Below are 15,420 nucleotides of genomic sequence, written 5' to 3'. Positions count from 1 at the left end.
GAGAGAAGACTTGGTGTTGACAAGGAGGATTTGGTAAATGCCTCAGCAGGAGATTAGGGAGCCCAGTCTTTTCTGAGTGAGTGTTGTAGGAACAAGCAGGAGTGAGAGAGGGTGAGGGAGGCAAGAGGGAGGGAGGGAGGGAGAGAGAGAGAGAGAGCGAGAGAGAGAGGACTTTCCTGCATGGGCTGGAGGCAGAAGTGGGAGGGGGTGAGTTGCCTGGTGGAAGATACGGAGATGTCCTTCATTTAGAGTGTTGACAACAGAGCGACGAGCGGCAGACCCCGGCAACAGTGAGGAGACAGAATCGCCACACATCGCTGCTCCATCGACACGACAGGCGAGGACATAGCTGACAGGAAAGGAGCCAGTCTGGACAGAGAAGACTTCCATCACATCAACAGGTAAACACACTCTCACAATCAAGAGGACGACACGTCTTTCAAAAGTAGTTTCAGACGGCTGAGATGGAAGAAACAGATTTAGATTCCATCATGAAACAACGTGTATATACTCCATGCAGGTCTTGGGACCAACAGAAGTCACTATTACAGTGAGCCAGAATGTTGTGATGTTGTACAACTGCAGAGGCGAAGCCACCACGAACGACAGATCTCTGTCATGCATGCATTATCTGAGAGACACGTTGTCAGCCGGTGGCTTGTCAGATTAAACAACCTCGCATGTCATCGAACGCAGCACGGAGTCTCAGTCCCAATTAATTAGGCTCACCAGATCGGCGAGGTCACCACCCGTGGAGCTCAGCAGCTTGCTGAGTGTCTCCTTAACCCTGGCGCCGCCACGGAAAAGAGTGGGCAAGAGATAACTGTGTCACCTCCTGGAATATTCCTAAAAGATGTGAACTGAGAAAGGGGGTGCCGCACCTTTGGGTTGGAAACAACTTAGCATCAACTGGAACCGTAATTCTCGGAAAGACAGCTATAGATATGCGCAAGCGATAGATCAGGAGTTACTTGAATCTTGAACTCTGGGTCATGAACCAACAAGTTCAAGTACACAACTCAGCAAACATTGCAAACAAATTCTGAAGCTTCTATATGAAATCAGCCATCAGATGAACAACACCATCTATGGGAAGTGTGATGACCCTCGGGGACGACCCAGCGGCAGATACGGCCCCTCACTTGACCTTAGGTTGCCCACAGCACAAACAACAAGGACGTCTGGAAATCACTGATGACATTGTTGCCGTGGGAACAGAAAAGCAGTGGCAGCAGAATAAGCACCAATGACACAAAGCATCACCTCAACAGGCATGACAGAACAGACCTCCCTCACCACAATCAAACCAATGCTACTTTCTGTTCTTCTTCCAAAACCTCAATAAAAACAGGGGGATACTCATGAGAACAAAACAACACAGCCAATGTTTTTATCTTTAACACAACCTAGGTTTATACTTAGAAATTCAATTTAGCAAAGGCCTTTAAACACAGATGTGAGAGATCAACAATTCAACCTGTACGCTGCATGGTCAATGAGAATATGCTGATTATCGTCAGACAAATGCAGATGAATCACCTTTAGATTTCATCAATACCTGCAGCGAAGCCATAATAAAAGCCATTTGTTATGATTCCATGAACTTGTTGGTGGGAAAGGGATCGTGCGTGTTGCTGTTGCTGAGGGACATTTTTACTGGGGTGTGCCAAAATCAGAGCAACTCCAATTCAATTGTGATTTTTCAGTCGTCAAGTGAAAACTGGTGAGGAACTCTAGGATACCACGCAGGAGTTTCTGTGCTTGCCTCTGTCCAACGTGCTGAACTCTTCTCTGTCTGTTTCTGTCTTCAGACATGGGCGTCTCCTCCTGCTCCCTGCTCTCACTCTGTGTGTTCTGCGCAGCGCTGCTGATTGCTGGCACACGCTCGGAGGGTGTGTGTCTCCGAGATGGAAAACACAAAGCCACGCCTAGCCCGGAGCCGAACCTGAGCGAGTGTGCGCTTTACGCCGACAGTGAGTGTGAATCGATCTTCAGTGTGTTCTCGTGACGACTCTCTACTCAGCGGTACCTTTTGTCCGTTTCTCGTGGACAGACAGCTGCTGCTCTGATAAAGACATCAAGGACATTAGCCATGTTCCCTCCAGCAGCAACCAGAACGAGCCCTGGGACAAGTGCGGTTCTCTAAGCCCCACGTGAGTCCCGCCTTCCGACACCAACAGTGTCAGCTGTGAGACGACTTTTGACAAATGTTTACAGAAGCCGGCACATCTTTCATTATAATCCCAAAGTAATATGTGCAGGCATGAGTGTGTGTGTGAGTAGTTGTCTGATCTTTCATTTACTGAAACAAGCAATTTTTTTTTTTTATAATTTTCTCCTTGCCCCTTAAAATTAAACTAAAACCGTACTTTGAAAATAAAGAGGCTTCATATAAGATGTATATGTTTATGGATTGGTTATATGATAATATAATATAATAATCATTTCAACCAGCTTTCTTGCAATTTCACAGCATTAAATAAACTCATTCATATTCTTACACATACATTTTTTCCCATTTTGTCCGAGCAAAGAATATATATCTAATTTTCATTTTCTGCATCCCTTCTCTCTCACAACTGTCACAGTGTCTAATGAAGATAAATTCGTTGCCCAACCCTGGTCCAGCTTGTTTACAGGCGAGGTCATTGGAATGTGTAACGATTCAAATAGATGTAATAAAGTTGCTCGTGTAAGCAGCTACCTGCTTTGAGAGTTGCTCTTGTGCTCCCCCTTCAGGTGCGAAGGCTTCCTGAAGCGCGTGTCATGCTTCTACCGCTGCTCTCCTGACGCCGCCCGTTGGCCTCATCCCCACCGCCGCTCCTACATCCAAGCTGTGCCGCTCTGCCACAGCTTCTGTCGCGAGTGGTGAGAATCAACAGTTAATTAGAAATGTTTGTACACTGCACACAGCGCAAGTGAGCCTTGAAAAGCCTCACGCTTGTTAGCTAGAACAAACAGAAAAGCATAAATACAAATAGGACAATCATCTTCACGATACACTGGCAGCTGACTCCACTCACTGTTCTCAGTGACTGCTAACCGCCAGTGATGTAATGGGCGCATGACCTTGGCACAAAGCCAAGAACCCCTATTCACTTGAGTGTCACTGACTTCACTACAAAACCGAGGACCACAAAAAGACAAAGTCATCGTCACAGCGATAGATTTGATCTCTTTTTTAATCTGCTCTGAAGGTTTGACGCCTGCAAACTGGACTTGACCTGCGCTCGGAATTGGGCCAAAGATCCCAGAGGACAGAACTGCACAGGGACCTGTGTTCAGTACCAGCAAGTAAGATCTACTTGAAACACACAGACCAGCAAAGCATGACGAAATAGCTCCGGTGTCAGGCGTGTTTTAGAGGTTTGTGTCCGAGTGTGTGACGTCGGTTTTGTCATTCGAGCCGACAGCAGGTCGCCGGTGAGTCAGCATGTTGATGGTCAAGAGAACACCTCAGACCAACGGTTCAGTGAGCTGAGGTCAGCCTGACCTAAAAATGATCATGTTTTGATGTGGTCAACAAGGTCGCCGCGTTTGTCAGGGTTTCATGAATGTCTGCGGTGGCAGATGGGCCTAATCCAAGCTGAAGTTCTGGCAAATGTCAGTGTTTATTCTTTCATCTATGCTTGTCCCAAAACTGTCAGACGCTCAGAAGCATATGGCACCAACCTTACGTAACAGAACCACACAAGGACACAGAAGACACAAGCAGATTCACAAGATGCATTTTCCATCTTTGAGTTAAAGACGTTTACTGGGTTACTTTGGTTGGGAAGCAGAACTAAAGGAAGTGAATTTGCATGCGTTCACATGACAGCAACAAAAAGAAGAAGTGTGTATAAGAGAAGTCTTGGCTTTCAGAGGTGATAAAAATGAGCAGATTCAGGCAAAGATCTCGGCAGACTCCATCACTCTCTCTCAGTACGGCATGCCAGCAGCGCGCCAAAGTCTGATTTATCTCTGGATTAGTCGCTCTTTCTATTCCTGATTGAGTGGAATTAGCTTTTATCTGCACAGGAGTGGCTACGTCTCTGCCGCGGATGAAATGTATCAGAACTAAAGTGATTGAAATGCAAGAGGAAGCCTGAGTGCTCACGAGAGGTCACTGAATTAGGAGCAGAACATTTAGATTTAGACTTCTTTTGTGCCTTTATAGGACCAATACTTTTACATTCTGCTCATTCCTCAGTCAGGAGGTCAAATGATGCAACCTACTCTCATATTGTAGTGACAGAGGCGCTCCATAGGGGGCGCCTGCATACATGCCAATAACAGTTAATGTTCAACTAGTGTAAGTGAACACCAGTGTATGAACCTTAAACCCCCAATGTTCATCCACAAACTGAAGACACAGAGAGATGGAGTAAACTGAGGAAGACTCAGGGGACAACTCAAACAACTCCCATTAGTCGTTCAGATGTTGTAAAGTTATGAAAGCTATTGCATCTTTCAGCACATGTTGTGACTCACTCCTAATCCCACAACAGACGGGGGGATGAAAGCCGGTCGAGCTGGGGGTGAATGGGAGACACACAAACATCGCCGCAGGCAATAAGAAAGCTGAGGTAAAAATAGGTAATAGAGAGATTAGGTGCAAATGGTGTGACAGAAAATGAGGTGCAGAGTGTGACTTGGCGCTACATCGTAATGGCTTGTTATGTGAGAGTGGGGGCTTACAGTCAGAAAACCCAGCAAATGTCCCAGGAACTTCCCCTAATTAGCTTGTTGGAGGATTTATGAGGACAGCCGTGCGCTGTTTGCTCTGAAGTACGAGGCTTTAAAGGGCTTAAATGTTGAATCGACATGCATTTTCTGTGCGCCATTATGTTCGCTGGAGAGCAGACCGTCAGCAGAGTTTTCCTATAAACTTGGCAATGCTAAAGATGTGGAGGTGACCTTTCAGATTGGTTTTAGATGTGTCGGTCCACTCGGCACATCTCAACAGGATCATCATTTCAGAGTTATTCAGACACAAGTGGGTTCTGTTCAAGGTCATTTCGGAAGCCGCTCTGAAGGCAGCGGGCAATAAGAGTAATAAAAATCGCCTACAAAAGCAGCAACAAAAACCCAGCAGCCTCCACAAATACCTGGCAGAGGTGCTGTTGATATTCAAGGCCAGTTTTCTCCTGCACCAAAACAAACACGGTCCTACGCAGATCTGCAAGATCATTAAGTGAACCATCCTCTACGCTACGTGATCGCTATGACAACCAATATATGCAGCCACTTTCTCAGTTCATGGCAAACTCATTCGTTTGCCAAACAAAGGTCGACGTTCGCAGCACAACCCTGCAGGGTTTACATTAGAGGTTAGCCTATGAATTTACAAACGATGCACAGCTGTTCGCCTCCAATTAAATACAAATCCATCTAATTGTTTCAGATGTTTAGACCTCCTCCAGTTCAGTTAGGTAAAGCTCTGCTCAGATAAGCGTGGGGTCGCCCTGGGATTAATGGAGAAAGTTGTGAACCGTGTTGCAACAACAGCACAAACTTGTGCTTGGCTTTATCTGTTGAAGAATATGATGGAGTGAGATACAGAGTCGCGCATTATTTCAAGATGTTATCGCTCAGTCCTTGGAGTCTGATAAGAAGACTTGGATTGATGTGAAGTTTGGTAATGACCCAGTTAACGCTGACGTCTTTGCTTAATCGTTCAGTTGATGGCTCTGTCGTCCGCAGATTGGATCAAAAAGTGACAAAAACAAAACAGGTCCATGTTTTATTTCTCTCCATCTCTTCCTTATTTTTCAGCTTTATCTGACTTCAAGGTCTAGCACAAAGCGGTTCTGTGTTCCTGACTTATCTACACAGCAGTCAACTCTAATTACTTTCAAAACTGTGTGCAGAATATTAAAGTGCAGGGTGAGCTCCAATAATCCGACATAAGCTAAAGCTTTTACAAAAGATGGTCCAACGAAAAGGTCCTTAACCCGCAAATCGGTAATGTCAAGTCAGAGCAAACCCAGGATACAGGAACCAACTTCCAGAGGAACCATGGAGAAAAGCTTATTTCCTTTACTTCCGTCACCTAATCATTGCTACATACATTCGGTCATACATACTTTTGAAGAGAACTGATTCACTTGTGTATTTCGAATATGAAGAGTCTAAATCTAGATGTTGTTTAGAAGTAAATTTGTGATGATACAAGCTACATTTCTGGCATTGTGTGCCCGTGCAGATGTACCAGCACGGTCGGGATCTGTGTGAGAGTCTTTGGGGTGACGCCTTCATGACAGTGGAGGATGAGCCTGAGGAGGTGGCGGACCCAGCAGCGGACGGGGACGGCAATCGGCCCTGCGGCTGCCTGACCCTCAGCCCCTCTGACAAAGACGTGATCGCGGCGCTGAGAGCGCAGCAGGACGACCCCGAGGAGCTGGACACCACCAAGAGTGGGCTGCCCCAGTACAGAGCCCCGTGCCAGACCAAGCTACCCCAGCAGGCCAAGGGGATCAGGAAGGGCAACTCTGTGCTGCGCAAACGGTCAATCGTGATGGATGATGGCGAGGGCAGTGGAAGTGGCTTGTAGGGATGATTCAGAGATTTGAAGCTAATGAGCACTAATAGTGTAGAATAACTGAAAGCTTTAGCCTCGCTCCCGAAACTAACCTCCCACACCATCCTGTCAACATGCGACATCATCACGACACATCTTAGGGTGATTAATCTTTTAACAGCTCGATGATCATTCAAGAATATCTTAGGAGAAGACTGTGCGCTATGTTTTAACTTTTGAATTTGGTCATTCATGGCAGCAAAAGCAAATACATAAATATGAGAAATGTATTTCATTGAACATTTTGGTTGCCCCCAAAATCCAAAGTCCAGGTTCCTCCTTGTGAAATTTCCCCCATCGTCACAGTGCCTGTGTTCATTGGCGGCCTCTCGCCAGCAGAAGCTGAGACTGGCTCCAGTGAACTCAATTCTGGCAGTAAATAAAAATGAAAATTAAATTGGCTCACCTTAATATCTGGGTGGCGACGATGGAAAACCGTCACTGCAATTTAATCAGCCTGCGTGTCTTCGTTGCCTACAAAATAAGGTTTTGGAGTCAGTATGTAAGCAGGGTCAGGGTTATTTATTTCCTAAAATATAAATCAATGTGGTCATCAAAAGGCTACATTACCGATTAATAATTGCCCAAATACATCATCGCTAGATTAAAACAGCCTAATAAGAACAGGAAATCTAACAGCTTGCTCGTGCTTGGAATCAAAAAAGTGACACAAGAAAAAATCAAATGAGCAGCAGCAACAGAATCTCATCACCATGAGTGCAAACCTGGCAAATCACTACTTTAGTCTGTTATAACAAGTGTTACAGTCTGCTCATTAGTGCGCTGTGTAACAATGGAGAGGGTCATGTATAAAGATAATGAATGTAATTTGCAGGGTGCCCAGCAAAAAGCCTCGACTGAACTATCTGGAATGATAAATGACGCAAGAGACCGGTGTTTAATATTCAGTGGCAAGATTCAGAATCAGCAGAGGCAGCCGCCGTCACGCCTGAGAAGATTGTTCACGGAGGTTAATCATCAGTATTATGTGGATAATTATTTTTTAATAATGTGATGTATTTATAGAGTCAGGCACTGACAGGTCTTAATGTTTTGTATAAGTGAAAATGTCATTCATGGTCAATGTGATGGAAGAGGGTGTTACTGTGCTTTTCGTTACACTCTGAATAAAGAACAAAATTCAAGCTTGAGCCGGTGTTTTGAAGAGATCTCATCTCTACACCTGGTCTTGGTCGACCCGTCAGTCTCCTCCCAGGTGGCTGTGCCCGAAACACCTCCAACGGGAGGCGCGCAGCGGGCATCCTCATGAGATGCCCAAACCACCCCAACTGGCTCCATTCAACGCGGTGAAGCAGCGGCTCTACTCCGAGTCTCTCTCGAGTGACAGAACTTTTCATCCTATCTCTAAGGGAGATGCCTGCCACCCATCATAGGGAACTCATTTGAGCCGCTTGTATGCGAGATCTCCTTCTTTCCGTCATGACCTAAACATCAGGGCAAAGACTGATCAGTAAATGGAGAGCTTTGCCTTTTGACTCAGCTTGCTTCCAGTAAAACTCCCAACTAAATGGAAAAAAAAAAACTAACCGACTCTAAAACAGAATAACTGACTTCAGTATTACTACTAATTAATTCATAAATAGGGGTTTATATTTTAAAAACTCATCTCCAAACTTTGCACAAAAGTACAAGATAAGGTAAAGTAAAGCGTGAACTTAAATGCAAACCCAATGTTCCATCATTCTGAGTGGAAGTTTTGAAATTTCATTCACTTGCGAGTTGGGACTTTTTCATCTTAATATGACATTTTTTGTCAAGCTAACGCAGTGGATGTTGCATTTCAAACACCAAACTCCCACTGAGCAAGACTGCTCGCCGGGTTTCTCTGCATCTTTTGGTGCAATCCTCAAAGGTCTGGAAATACATCTAAAACGCAGCAGGCGTTCGCTTGTCACCCCTCAGCTCGACTTAGCCATTGATATCTAATTCTATGCAGAGAATCTGAAGAAACAGAGAATATATGTTTACTAACAAGCTGTAATGTCTTCAGGTGAACTGCTGGAGCTATTCTTAAAGCATGGCTGCTTCCCTACACACCACATAAGCCTTAAAACATACAATTTGCACGCAGTAACCCATTTCATTTTCACCTTATCTAGGTTGCACCAAATCACAAGCCCTCCGCCAGACTATGCAATACAATGTGAAATTCTAATTTACCTTTTTACCAGGAGGCAAATAAGTGCAGTCATTGAGTCTTAAGTTATTAATCACCTGGCTAACAGCAATTTCACTCACTCTTACAAAATGTTTCATTGTGTTTAATCTCCTCATTAAAAGTTACTCTAAGGTTCCGTTCAGCACATTGTTATTAGTTCACAACATATCACATGTTTGTGTTCAAGTACATTTTAGAAATTTTATCAATATTAAGACTTTTACTACTATTAAATTTAGCAATTCAATACTTCACACTCACTATATATTTCCATTACAATTTAAACATTAAACGCTAAGTTTAAACATAAAATTAAGTGAAAAGTTGGGTTTCAGTTGATAATAAAAAAAAAGCTGTTATGAGAAGTTTCCAGTAGTACAAGTAGTCATATGTTCAATGTCTGTCAATGCATTTATATCGACAATATCTCATATATCTTCAATCAATACACTGGGGCAGCATTATCAAATGAATAAACTAAATAAAAGACATGAGTGAGATACGAAATGACAGGAATGTGACAAGAAAGTTACCGGAATTAAAAGCAGCTTGCCGTTAGCAGTCCATTAGCATAAAAGTATAAACAGGAAGCAGATGCTGTTCAACGGGCGGTGTGATTGGGTGCGTGCTTTTCAACCCCGCCCACTTTTAAATTAAGCCAGTTTGTTTAAAACTTACGCGTTATTTGAGGGGCCTCCTCACAAAATGAACAGCAAATATAAGATGCATCTTATGTTTCATATATAGGCTCTCATTTGTATTGGCTCGATGTTGCGAGTGTGACATCTGCTGGTGAAAATGTGAATAGATGCTGTGGTGCCACAAACCCGAGTTTTATCTTAGGTTTTCGTCTCCTAAGTAAAAATAGAAAAAAAAAACTATCGAGTGTGGGACACCACAAGACAGAATATTTGTGATGATATGATCAATTCAAGAATTTGACTCATCGTTTATTCATTCCCGTTTGCATTTACACTTACAGAAAACAGACAAATACGCTTTTGTGTAGAGTATTAAGTCGATTAAAGTCGATTAATTTGAGGTATTTCTACTTGTGTAATTGATGAAACATTTATCAGTGACTTGAGATGCTTGTCATTTCTACCATCGGCCACACGATGGAGACACGCAGTTGCAAAAGAAATGCGTTCTGAAGTCCGGATTATATTTTTACAGTGAAATATATTGATGCGAGAAGTGCAGCTGTCATAATCATGACAAGAGACAGTACAATATAGACAGTCACATGTGAGGCATCTAACGCAGTTCCTCCTCACACATGCCTTTTGAGGGTTAAAACGTCAAAAATAACTGGGTCACTATAATGGGGCCTGATGTTGGTCCTGGTTAAGGTTAGCCATGTGTTTTGGATGGTGAGGTTTAGGTTGATAGGCCGGAGAAAGGGTCATGCCAGTGGTCCTCACAAAGATAGACGTACAAGCGCGTGTGTGTGTGATTCTGATGTAACTTGAGCATCCACTTCTGCTGAAAGCTCAGAAGGTGGGAGGAATATTTATTGTTCTCTGGTAGAGCATAGATGGTGAGAGCCTTGGTGTCTGTGGGAGGAGAAGGGGTTTGTGGAGCGAGAGAACTAAACCATCCCCGCAAAGATCTGCTCCTCAGACGTCAGCATTCGCATCACAGATGTTCCCACAGACACACAGTGTGGGTTGGAGTGCCAGCAAAGCCTCAATTGGCTTGTTTTTGAGGTCTGTGCGATCATTATAATAAGTGGGCCTGCTGTGTGTGTGAATGGAGAGTTTAACAAAGCAGATCTATTTAAATGCGCAGCCTGCTTGTTTTATTTCCAGAGATATGGGCAGAGAAATGGAATATCCTGCTGGAAATCTGGCTGGTATAGTTGTGAATAGCACACAAGACTCAAGACTAAGGTGCATTAGGTACTCAAAAACGCAGTAACAGAAGAACTAAAGACGAAATAGGAGAGAGGAGAACAAAAAAGGTCACACTAGAGCCATTAGAACCAAATCTTGGGTGTAAATACAGACCATAATACAAGCTCGAAAAACCAAATTATCAATACCAATTCACCCCCAGAAAATTGGAATTTCAGCTGTCTTTTAGAAGCGTAAAGGAAAATACAAATTTAATGCTGCATTTTCCTGACTTCTGTGGGTACAGTAGGAATATTTCATATATAATCCAAAGATTTTTCTAGGAGCAACTTGAGGCTGAGGGGCCAAATCCAGCCCGCTGAGTCAGTTCATGTGGCCCACTAAAGTTTTAAACACATAAAGCTGGTTAAAATCACAGATGACAGTAGCCAGGCCTCACCATCAGTGCCCAAACTGCTCCGTCACGATACTCATTTGAAGTATTACCAACCTGTTCTACTACATCAGGTAAAGGTTTTGTGAAGTACAGGTGACTGCATAGGTGGAGTACACTCACTACACAATCGCGGTTGCACAGATTGTTGTAATTGTTGTATTTGGTTTCAGTGATTTACACAACAACCAGTACTTCCTGTTAAAAGCCGACGAAGGAACGAAACAAACTCTAATGCTTCAATTCGTGTCACAACAAAACCTCTGAAGTCATGTGATATAATCCCACGAGTGGAACGTTAATTTAAATGAAAGGTGTATCATTTCAGACAAAAACATGAGCCCACACAGAAACCACAGGCTCAGGTCGTTTGAAGTGGCTTAATAGTGAAGTTGTTTTATTCCTGACATGACTCAGTCAAGCTGTTTTCATGGTGGGACCCTCCCCACAGCCACAGCAAGGGCCTTTCTTTTTCAATGCAAAAACACTTCTGTGGGGTCTGAGTGAGTATTAAGTTGGATGTTTTAGCTTCTCTTTTGTGTGTCCAGGGGTCAACGCGGTGTTCAGTGACCCGTGTACGACTGAGTCAACTACCTAACTAGGGACTTTCCCCCCAATACTCCTGTTGAAGGCGTTGCATATTTGCCCACTGATGCAGGCTCCACTTTGTAAACGTGCACCCATACCTTCCTCCACACATGCTGCAACACACCCCACCCACCAACTGTGTGGGAGTTGGTTGGAGCCGCCCCGCACATTCCAGAAGGCACTGTCATTTCTTCTAAAGTACAGTCAGGAGAGGAAACAGGCAATTTTGTGTCTTCAAGGTACTGGACAGTGGCAGCAAACCAGCTACTACTATGAGTATTGATGACAGACACATCCTTGTAACATTTTCTACTGCAGTTTTTCTTTCACAACATATATGTAACAACAAATATGTAATACAAACTTATATATCATTCATTAGTATATTGATATTCACATTTTACCATATACTATACACTAACACAAAGTAATATGTGCTTTTCTACAGTTACATTTATTCCAACAATAAGTTAGCTTAACATGGAGTAACTAATACAATTTGCTGTTATATTAGTATATTAATATTTGAGCATTTTTAATAGGAATAGTTGAGTTATTTAACTCTACACATTTTTTTTATTGTAGTTATAAGTTCTGTCAACATATGGTGGATAAAAGTCATCATCATCACTTTATATACATATTTTATTGTCTTAATACATGTGTTTATTTCCCACTCACACAAAGATAAAAACCCATTCACTTATGTATATGTTTTCCTTCTACTGTTAACTCTCTACTGTTTGTCTAAATTCCTGAGACTAAATATCACCAAACAGCCCTGATTATGAACAAAATAAGATGTATTCATTGTGTGTATTATTCATCATTGTTCAGTTATTCAGTGGTTATTTCTTATTTTATAAACAATATTATTTTTGTTTATGTCGATGACTGAATATTTTCCAGACTTTATTTAGCTTTATTATCCTGTATTAAATCTGTATTTTCTAAGCCATTAGATGTTCTACTTCCTGGCCGTTAAACCTAAAGGCGATAAAGTTCCTCGCGAAAAATGTTGCACTTCGCTCCATCAGCAACGGAAATTCCACCGCCCTCTTACTGCCTACGGACCTTATCGATACAATAAAGTGGCTATCAATCGAGAAGAGTTCGCACGAACTGGGCGGGGTTTCCCTGGAATTCTCCTCTGTGACGACGAGTACACCCAAATGTCCATATTTGGACATGGACGTGCGTCAGCAGTCACGGCCTACGTATGGCGTTTACGTAGTGTTAAAAAACAGTGGAAACTAGTTTGAACTTGTGTGAAAGATTCGTTTTTGTGTGTTTGTTTTAACTTAAAAAAAAACTTAAATGTAAGAACAAAATGTGATATTTTAGCTGCTTTGACCGCTATATTTGTCTTTCTTTTTGCATTATTTATGTGAATGCGTGATTTAGAAAAGAGTGAGACAAAGCATGTCATTTTTTGAGACACTTTACTTAAATACACATCACAAATAAAAAAGACGTTGTAAACATTGGACATGGTCAGTTTGTCTGGGTCAACCGGGCAAACATAATAATTTACATATAATAAATGCAGCATAGAATGAAGACGTACAATGACCTTTCCAACTAAAGGAACCAGACTTCACGACCTGCTTCAGTCTGGATGCTGCCCTGGATATTAAAGGGTCAAATGGTTCTCTTTTACGGTGTCCAGCATCCGGAAGTACCATTTCAATCCTACTGTTATTTAAATCTAAGACGTTTTCTACACATAGCCCTCTGTCCTGCTGCCAGGACTCCAGTGTTATTACTTGAAAGTCGCGTTTGGAAAGTCTCATGGGTTCAGAACGCCTCCATCTTGCTGGTGAGCATCAGCTGACAGCCGCTGCTCACGTGTGTCAGGACCTTCTGCTTGAGCTGGGCCACCTGGTCCCGCAGCACCGACGCTGTGTTGGACAGACCCGCGTTGTCGTTCTTCAGAACTTTCACCTTCTCCTCCAGACGGGCGATGCGCTCCAACTTGCGCCGCCGACATTTGGTGGCGGCCATTCGGTTCCTCAGGCGCTTCCGCTCCGCCTTGATCTTCTCCTGGGTCTCCAGGTCGATCGGGGACATGGGAGGTGAGCCGTCGCTGCTGACGAAGTCAGGCACGGTCTGAGGCTCCTCTTTCAGGGTGACCAGCCGCTGCGGGTGCAGCCCGGACCCCGGGATCGCGTGCTGGAAGGGGAGCGCGCCGTGCGCGGAGGCCTGCGGGTGGCTCTGCTGGTGCGGCGGCAGGTAGCTGATGGTCGCCGTCGGGTAACTCGACGAGGACGAGAGGCTGGTGTTCGGGCAGTAGGCGTTGAGCGTGGTGTAAATGGGCGGCTCGGGCTGCAGCGCGGAGCCAAAGACGCTAGATGCCGCTGCCGAACACGTTGTAACTCCACCGGCTCCCAGAGCCATGTTCGCCGGGTTCATCTGGTTGATCTTGTGAAGCTCATCCAGAGCCTTCACGAAGCCCTCGGCGAAGCCCTCCTGCTCATCGGTGATGCCTCGGTTATAGAAGTACTGACCCGGCGTGGGAGTGGTGATGACACCGTTACTGTTCTGGATGATGAGCCGCTCCAGCTCCGGGGATGCGAGCTTCAGCGAGCCGACGTCCTGCTGCCCCGTCTGGTACAGGTCTGCCTCGGACCTCAGCTGCGATTTCAAGTTGCGATAAGGCTCTGTCAAGTTCATATTCTGCTTTAGCAGTTTATAGTCATGCATTGCTGCTTCTGACTGGCCGTAAGCAGACAGAAAAGAGTCGTCATGATAAAAAGGCTGTTCCATCTTTGTAGTCATAGAGTCGTAGGAAAAGCTCGCTTACCAGCTGATTATCAATGCTGGATATTCAACAAATGTCACTTCAGCAATCCTTCTCCAAAGTCCCAAAGTGAGAAATGAAACAAGCGAAACGATCACTCCATAAAAACGGGAGTGAAAGTCCAGAGTCCGACAAACGCCAGATAGAGTCGCAGTCCAGTTTCAGATTGACTCGCAATCCCGTTGGGGGAACTTTGAAATCCGACTGGATGACTCGCTGGTTCTGCTCTGTGCTGAGGTGTGCACAGGCGGGAGACTGCCGCACTTTATATACACGCGCTGACACGCGCTCGCCGCCGAGGAAGTGGAGCGCTCTGATTGGTTGAGAACGCCACAACGACGCCCCCTGGAATGACGTTAATGCCGGGAAGACGCGACTGTAAACAAGCCTGTAGGCAACAGAGCGCTCCGAGGATTGACGCGGCACGAAATGTATGACACTTGTAAAAGTAAAATGACGACAAATAAAAACAATTTATTTCACACCGTTGTGACAGAAGAACGTGGTTGTACTTCACAGTTCGAGCCATAATTCAGCGTCACAGACTGTATGTTCAGTTATTTCATGTGAAAAGTCATCTCACAAGACTTGTTGGTTGCGATCATGTCAAGCCGTTTGCCATCTTGTTTCAACGATGTCGAAAAAGCTGGCACTGTTATTCAATGTGACGCTTCCTGCGGAGGAAGGACTGACCAAATATGGGCAGTGTGACGTTGCCGCTCCCGTCTGGGAGAACCGGGAAGCCGCTCCTGCTTGTGTCAGCTCCAGCAACTCCCATATAAACCCCGTCCATGTGCTGATTTGTGAGGGACTTTCAGTCTCATGAGGGAGGGAAAGTGAAGGGAGACGTCTGAGACCAATCTCACTTTCTTTTTGTATGACAATCGATACTAAAAAAGGTGTTTCTCTTCATGGCACCGTACTGTTTCATAATGAACCAGGCCAGAGGGAAAGTATATTTCTGCTATTAAGGTCACTGAGGTTGTGTTCAGAGGGTGTGTC

At 44.3% G+C, this 15,420-nt stretch overlaps 2 protein-coding genes across 2 annotated transcripts; one reads left to right on the top strand and one right to left on the bottom strand.

Moving 5' to 3' along the window:
• The first annotated feature begins 179 nt into the window (after positions 1-179).
• Positions 180-7,713, top strand: rtbdn (retbindin). Its single transcript, XM_053851363.1, has 6 exons — positions 180-401; positions 1,812-1,973; positions 2,054-2,153; positions 2,740-2,868; positions 3,198-3,294; positions 6,188-7,713. The coding sequence occupies exons 2-6, from the start codon at positions 1,814-1,816 to the stop codon at positions 6,533-6,535; spliced, it is 834 nt and encodes a 277-aa protein (XP_053707338.1). The 5' UTR covers positions 180-401; positions 1,812-1,813; the 3' UTR covers positions 6,536-7,713.
• A 5,325-nt stretch (positions 7,714-13,038) lies between these two features.
• junbb (JunB proto-oncogene, AP-1 transcription factor subunit b) lies at positions 13,039-14,650 on the bottom strand. Its single transcript, XM_053851655.1, has one exon. The coding sequence runs from the start codon at positions 14,394-14,396 to the stop codon at positions 13,416-13,418; it is 981 nt and encodes a 326-aa protein (XP_053707630.1). The 5' UTR covers positions 14,397-14,650; the 3' UTR covers positions 13,039-13,415.
• Between the last annotated feature and the right edge of the window lie 770 nt (positions 14,651-15,420).

Source organism: Synchiropus splendidus, chromosome 19, assembly GCF_027744825.2.
Source record: "Synchiropus splendidus isolate RoL2022-P1 chromosome 19, RoL_Sspl_1.0, whole genome shotgun sequence".
NCBI classification, from domain to species: domain Eukaryota; kingdom Metazoa; phylum Chordata; class Actinopteri; order Syngnathiformes; family Callionymidae; genus Synchiropus; species Synchiropus splendidus.
Note: the sequence above shows the minus strand (reverse complement) of the source record. Positions and strands in the feature narration are given on the sequence as shown.

Excerpts from the sequence above, each read along its gene's own strand:
- junbb (XM_053851655.1), bottom strand. The coding sequence starts at position 14,396 with ATGACTACAAAGATGGAACAGCCTTTTTATCATGACGACTCTTTTCTG.
- rtbdn (XM_053851363.1), top strand. The coding sequence starts at position 1,814 with ATGGGCGTCTCCTCCTGCTCCCTGCTCTCACTCTGTGTGTTCTGCGCA. Across the intron at positions 1,974-2,053 it reads GTGTGCGCTTTACGCCGACA|ACAGCTGCTGCTCTGATAAA; the intron begins GTGAGTGTGAAT and ends TCTCGTGGACAG. Across the intron at positions 3,295-6,187 it reads CCTGTGTTCAGTACCAGCAA|ATGTACCAGCACGGTCGGGA; the intron begins GTAAGATCTACT and ends GTGCCCGTGCAG.